This window comes from Bos grunniens, chromosome 29 (assembly GCF_055505025.1).
Source record: "Bos grunniens cultivar Pamir isolate PY7600 chromosome 29, Bosgru_T2T1.0, whole genome shotgun sequence".
NCBI classification, from domain to species: Eukaryota; Metazoa; Chordata; class Mammalia; order Artiodactyla; family Bovidae; genus Bos; species Bos grunniens.
Window position 1 is genome coordinate 24,464,566 of NC_141193.1, and position 8,056 is coordinate 24,472,621.

At 41.3% G+C, this 8,056-nt stretch overlaps 1 protein-coding gene across 1 annotated transcript; it reads right to left on the bottom strand.

The window, feature by feature from the left end:
* Positions 1 to 1,848: 1,848 nt before the first annotated feature.
* Positions 1,849 to 2,862, bottom strand: LOC147342377 (putative olfactory receptor 10D4). Its single transcript, XM_086385222.1, has one exon. The coding sequence runs from the start codon at positions 2,770 to 2,772 to the stop codon at positions 1,849 to 1,851; it is 924 nt and encodes a 307-aa protein (XP_086241348.1). The 5' UTR covers positions 2,773 to 2,862.
* Positions 2,863 to 8,056: the final 5,194 nt, after the last annotated feature.

Consider the following 8,056-nt stretch of genomic DNA (forward strand, 5'->3'; position numbering starts at 1 on the left):
CCTCTCCCCAACCACTAATGAAGCAAAACTGGCTGGAAGCATGCAAACTAGTGCTTCTCAACCCTGGTTGAATAATGGAATTTTCTGGGAACTTTTAGAACTATTACTATTCAATTGTCTAGGGTGGAGATTGGGCATCAGTATTGTTTTATAGCTTTCTAGATGATGATTCTAGTTCTATTCTCTGACCCTGTCTTCCCTGCCCCACCTTTTTCCCTATCAAAATTCATCCTCATCTGTGGTTTGGAAAAAGTAATAAATTCATCTGAAATAAGAAATTGAAAAAAAAAAGTATTACTAGAGATAAAAAGAGACATTTTATAATGATAAAAGGGTCAGTCCTTTATAAGGATAGTACAATTATAAATATATATGGATTTAATAACATATAGTGATCTCAGAAACCAAAGTAACTAGGGATGTTCAGGCCACATAAGATAAGAAGTGGGAAAAAATAGTAACCTGCTACAACATGGATGAATCTTGAAAACATTACACAAAGTTAAAGAAAGCAGCCACAAAAAAATAAACATTTTATGTGGTTCTATTTCTATAAAGTGGCCAGAACAAGCAAATTTATTGATACAGAAAGCAGATTATCAGTTGCTTAGAGAGGAAAATGATAAGAATAACAGAATGATAGCTTAAAGATATAGGGTATCTTTTTGTGATGATAAAAAAAATGTTCTGAAATACACCACGGTGATGGTTGAAATTCTAGAATATACTTAAAAAAACATTAATTGTATAGTTTAAATGTGTGAATTATTTGGTATGTGAATTGTATCTCTGGTTAAACTGGTTTAAAAATAGTGGCAATTGAAAATGCTTGATACACTGTTAGAACAAGAATATATATATAATATGACTACAACTGTATAAGTACACATATGTAGATAGGTATATGGATGATACAATTGAAATAATTATAAACAGGAAGTCAGAAACTTTTGTTTCAATTTAGTCACTAAAGAGAGAGAAGGTGGAGAAATAACAGAATGATGATAGTGATTATCATTTGGGTGGTAGGATTAATTTGTAATTTCTATCACTTTAGTTTTTACATTTTTCCTGTTTTCTTCAAACCTATTTATTTACATGAAGAAAAAAGTTATTTTAATGAACCAGGAATCTGGAATTCAAATTCAGTCTTTGATTTAATGACAGAAAATCTGAAATCATTATTCAAGAATCTGGTCATAAAGAACAGATACACTGACCTAAGACTAGAGGATCTCTGAAAATACCTATTAGTAGATATGTGTGTATCACCTGGCTTCTGAAATGTAACCAAATTTCTTAATCTCACATTCAAGTATACAACACTCATCACAATATAGATGAAAAAAGTGATGGAAATAAATGTAACAAATCGAATAAACTAGATTTGTTTTGAAAAATTGGAGAATACTCTGTAAATTGAAAAGAATTTCCTGGAAGAAGTAGGCGTTTAAGCTATCTCTGATGACACAGAGGCAGAATTAATAGCACAAAGTTAAAACCCTTCCATTAACATCCTAGCTCAGTAACCTTTTATCTCTGTGAACTGCAGAAGTGTCTTAATGTCCCACTGCCTTAATATATTCCTCTGCAAATTGGGATAATAATATCTGCTCTATATAATTATCATAACATCTGTCAGTATTTATAAAGTGGACAAAATAGTGCCTATAAACGATTTTGTTGAATAAAAATTTATGTAAATACTACATGCTAATGACAAAGAATTCATTCAACCTACTTGTCCCAAATCGCACTTAGCAGTCACACCAACTCTGAGACTAGTCGCCCCCAATGAATACAGGGCAAATTTATGAGAACAGGTACTGACAGAAAAGCTTACACTCCTCAGGTATGTACTCCCTGGATTAGTGCTTTTCTCAGAGCCAACTTCACATCCTTGTTTCTCAAGCTGTATATCAAAGGATTTAAGGATGGGGTAACAATATTATTGAACAACGGAACCACAGATTCCAACCAAGAACTGGAGGCAGGCTGGAGATAAACGAGGACCACGGGTCCATAGAAGAGCAGGACAGAAGTCAGGTGGGCACTGCAGGTGGAGAAGGCTCTGTGCCTGCCTTCTGAGGAGCTGATTCTCAATATAGAGATAACGATGCGAGTATAAGAAGTGAGGACAAGAAGGAAACACAGGAGTGCCACAACACCTACGTTGGTGAAACTCACTGTCTGAGCTAGAGAGGTGTCTGCACAGGCCAGGGGCAGCACCACCGAGATGTCACAGAAGAAATTGCCCACCTCCTTGGGGCCACAGTAGGGTAACTTAAACACAAGAAATGTGAGGACAGATGCATGCACACTGCTCCCCATCCAGGTGCTCAGAGTCAAGATGGCGCACACCCTGGGGTTCATGATGGCCGTGTACCGCAAGGGGTGACAGATGGCGGCAAAGCGGTCATAGGCCATCACGGTGTACAGGAAACACTCCGTGCAGCCCAGGAAGTGATAAAAGAAGAGCTGGCAGGCGCAGCCCTGGTAAGAGATGGTCCGGCTTCGCCCCAGTAGGTAGAGCATCATTTTGGGGGAACTCACGGAAGGGAAAAAGATGTCAAACACTGACAGGTTGCCCAGGAAGAAATACATGGGGGTGTGGAGGTTGGAGGAAGTGAGGGTGGCCAGGAGAATGAGCAGGTTCCCCACAAGAGTGAGCAGGTAGAAGGTGAGGAAGAAGACAAAGAGCGCGTGTTCCAGCCCCTGTGTGTGAGGGATTCCCATGAGGAGGAACTCGGTCACTGGAGTGTGAGTCCTCATCTTCACATCTAGTCACACCTGGAAGGTCAGACAGCAGTCTCACTGAGATGAGTTTTCACCAAAACACTAATACCTGCACAGGATCCATGGAAAAGGGATAATATCTATATATTGTACATTAAAAACCTCTAGATAGGAGTCAGTCCAGTTTTCACTAATTAATGTGCAATGTCACTTTTCATCTGTGTCCTCTGAAGGATAATAGATAACACAAGAGGCAGAATAGAGCAGAGGGCAGAAGATAAATCGTACCCTTGGATTTATCTGAGTTTAAATGCACACTCAGTGATTTTAGACAATTTTGAAAAAGTCTCCGAATCTCCTTGCTATCTGGTTAATAGTTGAATAATATGATTCTTATGAGGAATAATGCTTTAATGTATATAAAACCCCTAATATAATGACTGCAGCTACCCACCCTCATTAGAAAATTCACTTAAGGTACTAATATTCTGGTTTCAATTCTCCTTTACTCCACATAGCACTTGGCTTTAGCTGACCTGTGCCTACAGCACTTTGGAATCACCTATTGATTAAAACGATTCACAAAAATGCTTTCTCCATCATCAGCTAGAACAACGGACAACTAAGAACAATCTAGTGGAAATAGAGTGAAACAGGATGGAAATGATAATATTTAATACAAGAAAAAGCAACAGGCACTTAGCAATAATAAAAATAGCTATCTTACTTCAATGTAACATTTAATCTCAGTAGGAATTATGTCTGCAATATGACAATATATGCCATCCCAATGAAGGTTTTTAAAACCCAGCGTCATTAACTAGGGAATATCTTAAGACAATCAATCCATGGAGACAACTAAGTCAGTTTTAGCCCTAACTCCAGTAGAGCCAATTCCCATCTTCTTTCACCTGCCCATGGTGTGTTTAACCCATTAGATGAGAAGAGAGCATTCTAGAAAGAAGGAACCTACAGATGGAAGGGAAAGAATCGACTTGGCTAGAATCCAGGCTCCACATCCACCCTCCTGCTTTCTTTCCTTAGATGTTGTGAAACAGAAGGCCAGTCAGAACTGAAAATCTAGAGCAACAGTGCCTGTGGTCCCTGAGAAAAGAAGGATCATTTCCCTGAGGAGAGATGTTTGGGGTGTTCCTTTGGGACCCACTCTCTCCCCATGTGGGACAGCTGTACAACAGAGAGCAATTAATCAGACTTTCCCCTCCTTCATTCTTTCTCCCCAGTGTCTCCACCTTATTAATTTTAAAACAAAACCAAAAAAAATGTACTATGCAAAAAACTTATTTTCATTTTTCAAATCCTTTTGATTAACAATAACTCTTGGACTTTCCTGATGGTACAGTGGATAAGAATCTGCCTGTCAATGCAGTAGACACTGGTTCGATTCCTGGTCTGGGAAGTTCCCACATACCACAGGGCAACTAAAGCCAGCACTCTGGAGCCCTCAAGTCACTACTACTGAAGCCCATGCACCTAGAGCCTGTGCTCCACAAGAGAAACAACAGAGTAGCCCCTACTCTCTACAACTAGAGAAAGCCTGTGTGCAGCAACAAAGACCCAGTGCAATCAAAAATAAATTAAAAAAAAAAAAACACAAAAAACACTCTGAGTTTCCAAAGTAGGAAGCATGAGCTTGATCCCTGGTCAGGAACCAGGATCCTACACACTGCATAGCCAAAAAAAAAAAAAAACAAAAAACAGTAACTCTTGGGCATATTTTTCCTGTAGTGGGGAGCCATCCTTTAAGTTAGATATTTTAAATTGCCCAGTGATTCTGTGCTTGGAAGAACTGGGTTTAAAGAAACAGCTAGGATTAGCTAAGTAACCGCTTGCAGAAATGAGCATTCCATTTGTTATCAAGAAAACTGCTGGGAGGAGGAGCTAAGATGGCGGAGGAGTAGGACGGGGAGAACACTTTCTCCCCCACAAATTTATCAAAAGAACATTTAAACGCCGAGTAAATTCCACAAAACAACTTCTGAATGCTGGCAGAGGATATCAGCACCCAGAAAAGCAACCCAACTCTTCGAAAGGAGGTAGGAAAAAATATAAAAGACAAAAAAAGAGACAAAAGAGGGAGGGACAGAGTTCCGTCCCGGGAAGGGAGTCTTAAAAAGAGAGAAGTTTCCAAACACCAGGAAACCTTCTCACTGCCAAATCTGTGCCAAGCCTTAGAAGCACAGAGGGCAACATAACAGGGAGGAAAAATAAATAAACAATTAAAACTCACAGATTGCAAGCCCTACGGTAAATCCCCCAGAGGAGAAGCAGTGCAGACACCTGCACACACCACCAGCAAGCGGGGGCTGGGCAGGGAGGCGCGGCAAGGGCTGCATCGCTGAGAGTAAGAATCTGGCCTGAATACCCTGAGCGCTATCTGAGCAAAATAATTTGGGCTAGCAAACCAGACTGTGGGATATCTACCACGCGAAAAGCCAGCCCTAACCTAAGACACCGCCAGGCCCGCGCACGGAACAAAGGACTGAACAGAGATAGCCAGCTGCAGACCTTCCCCCTCCGGTGACAGGCAGCCAGAGCCGCAAGGGGGCAATCGCAGCCCCAGAGAGACATTATCTATAAAACTGTAAGCAGGCTTCTTTGCTAACTAAAACTTCTTGGGGGTCTGGACGGTCAACATCTGCCTGAGAAGGTGCGCCAGTTTTACACCCAGATAACCGAGTGGCGGGGAGGCGATAAGTCGCAGCATTGGTGCTCGCCTAACACCTCATCACCTGAGCTGCTCAGACCTGGGAAGGGCACAAAACGCAGGCCCAACTGAGTCTGCGCCTCTGAGGGCTACCCAAGTGCCTGAACCTGAGCGGCTTGGACCTGAGAGGTACATGCAGCCCAGGGCCGGCCTCGGATTGTTCCCGGCGGAACAACCTAGAGCCCGAGCAGTGTGAGCAGAGAAGCTACACGTGCCGTGAGCGGAGGCAGACCCAGTGTGGCTGAGGCACTGCGAGCGCACGCCAGTGTTATTTGTTTGCAGCATCCCTCCCTCCATCCCCACAGAGCGACTGAACAAGTGAGCCTAAAAAAAAAAAAAAAGTGTCCTCCACCGTCCCCTTTGTGTCAGGGTGGAAACCAGACCCTGAAGAGACCAGCAAACAGAAGAAGTTATAACAGAGGGAAACGCCTCAGAGATTAAAACCCTGTGGTTACTACGGACTACATAGGAAGGGGCCTATAGATCTTGAGAAATATAAGTCGGACCAAGGAACTAGCCAAAAGTCGCAGCGATCGCGCTCGCCAAACACCTCATCACCTGAGCTGCTCAGACCTGGGAAGGGCACAAAACGCAGGCCCAACCAAATCTGTGCCTCTGAGGACTACCCGAGTGCCTGAACCTGAGCGGCTTGGACCTGGGAGGTGCAAGCAGCCCAGGGCCGGCCACAGAAAGGTTCCTGGCAGAGCAACCTAGAGCCTGAGCAGTGTGAGCAGGGAGGCTACACGCGCCGTGAGCGGGGGCAGATCCAGTGTGGCTGAGGCACTGCGAGCACACGCCAGTGTTATTTGTTTGCAGCGTCCCTCCCTCCCCACAGTGCAACTGAACAAGTGAGCCTAAAAAAAAAAAAAAAAAAAAAAAGTGTCCACCACCATCCCCTTTGTGTCAGGGCGGAAACCAGACACGGAAGAGACCAGCAAACAGAAGAAGCTATAACAGAGGGAACCGCCGTGGAAGCTACAGGCAATAGATTAAAACCCTGTGGTTAGTACCGACTACATAGGAAGGGGCCTATAGATCTTGATAAATATAAGTCGGACCAAGGAACTAGCCGAAAATGAACTGACCCCACAATACCCACAACAAAACAAGAGAAAGTCCTAGATATATTTTTACGACCATTCTTTCTTTCTTTCTTTCTTTTTAATTTTTAAAAAATGTTTAAGTCCTCTATTATTCCTTTAATTTTCACTTTTATAACCTACTATTACTTTGCCAAAAGAAGACCCTATTTTTTAAAGCAAATTTCATATATATATTTTTTATAATTTTTGTGACCTTTTTTTTTTTTTTCTTTAACATTGTATTTCTGAAATTCCAATCTCTAGATTTTTAATTTTAGCTTTTTGGTATTTGTTATCAATTTTGTACTTTTTTTTTATAATTTTTGTGCCTTTTTTTCTCTCTCTCTCTCTTTCTTTCTCGTCTTCTTTTATATAACATTGTATATCTGAAATTCCAAACTCTACTCTAGATTTTTAATTTATGCTTTTTGGTATTTTTTATCAATTTTGTACCTATATTTTCTTTATAATTTTTGTGACTTTGTTTGTTTTTGTTTGTTTGTTTTCTCTCTTTCTTTTTCTTCTTCTTTTTTTTAACATTGTATTTTTGAAATTCAAAACTCTATTCTAGATTTTTAACTTTTGCTTTTTGGTATTTGTTATCAACTTTGTACCTATATTTTCTTTATAATTTTTGCAACTTTGTTTGTTTTTGTTTGTTTGTTTTCTCTCTTTCTTTTCCTTCTTCTTTTCTTTAACATTGTATTTTTGAAATTCCAAACTCTACTCTAGATTTTTAATTTTTGCTTTTATGTATTTGTTACCAATTTTGTACCTTTAAGAACCCAATCTTCAGTACCCATTTTTCACTAGGGAGCGAGATTACTGGCTTGACTGCTCTCTCTCCCTTTGGACTCTCCTTTTTCTCCACAAGGTCGCCTGTGTCTCCTCCCTAACCCCTCTCTACTCTACCCAACTCTGTGAATTTCTGTGTGTTCCAGATGGTGGAGAACACTTAGGGAACTGATTACTGGCTGGATCTGTCTCCCTCCTTTTCATTCCCCTCTTTTATCCTCCTGGCCACCTCTGTATCCTTCCTCCTTCTTCTCTTCTCTGTATAACTCCATGAACATCTCTGAGCAGTCCAGTTGTGGAGTGCACATAAGGAAGTGATTACTGGATAGTCCACTCTCTCCTCTATTGATTCCACCTCATCTCATTCGGGTCATCTCTAATTCCCTCCTCCCTCTTCTCTTCTCCATGTAATGCTGTGAACCTCTCTGGGTGACCCTCATGGTGGAGAAACTTTTCATGTTTAACGTAGATGTTTTATCAGTGGTGCTGTATAGAAGGAGAAGTTTTGAAACTGTAAAAATAAGACCGATAACTGGAAGCAGGAGGCTTAAGTCCAAACCCTGACTCCAGGGAACTCCTGACTCCAGGGAACAGTAATTGACAGGAGCTCATCAAACGCCTCCATACCTACACTGAAACCAAGTGCCACACAAGGGCCAACAAGTTCCAGGGCAAGACATACCAAGCAAATTCTCCAGCAACACAGGAACATAGTCCT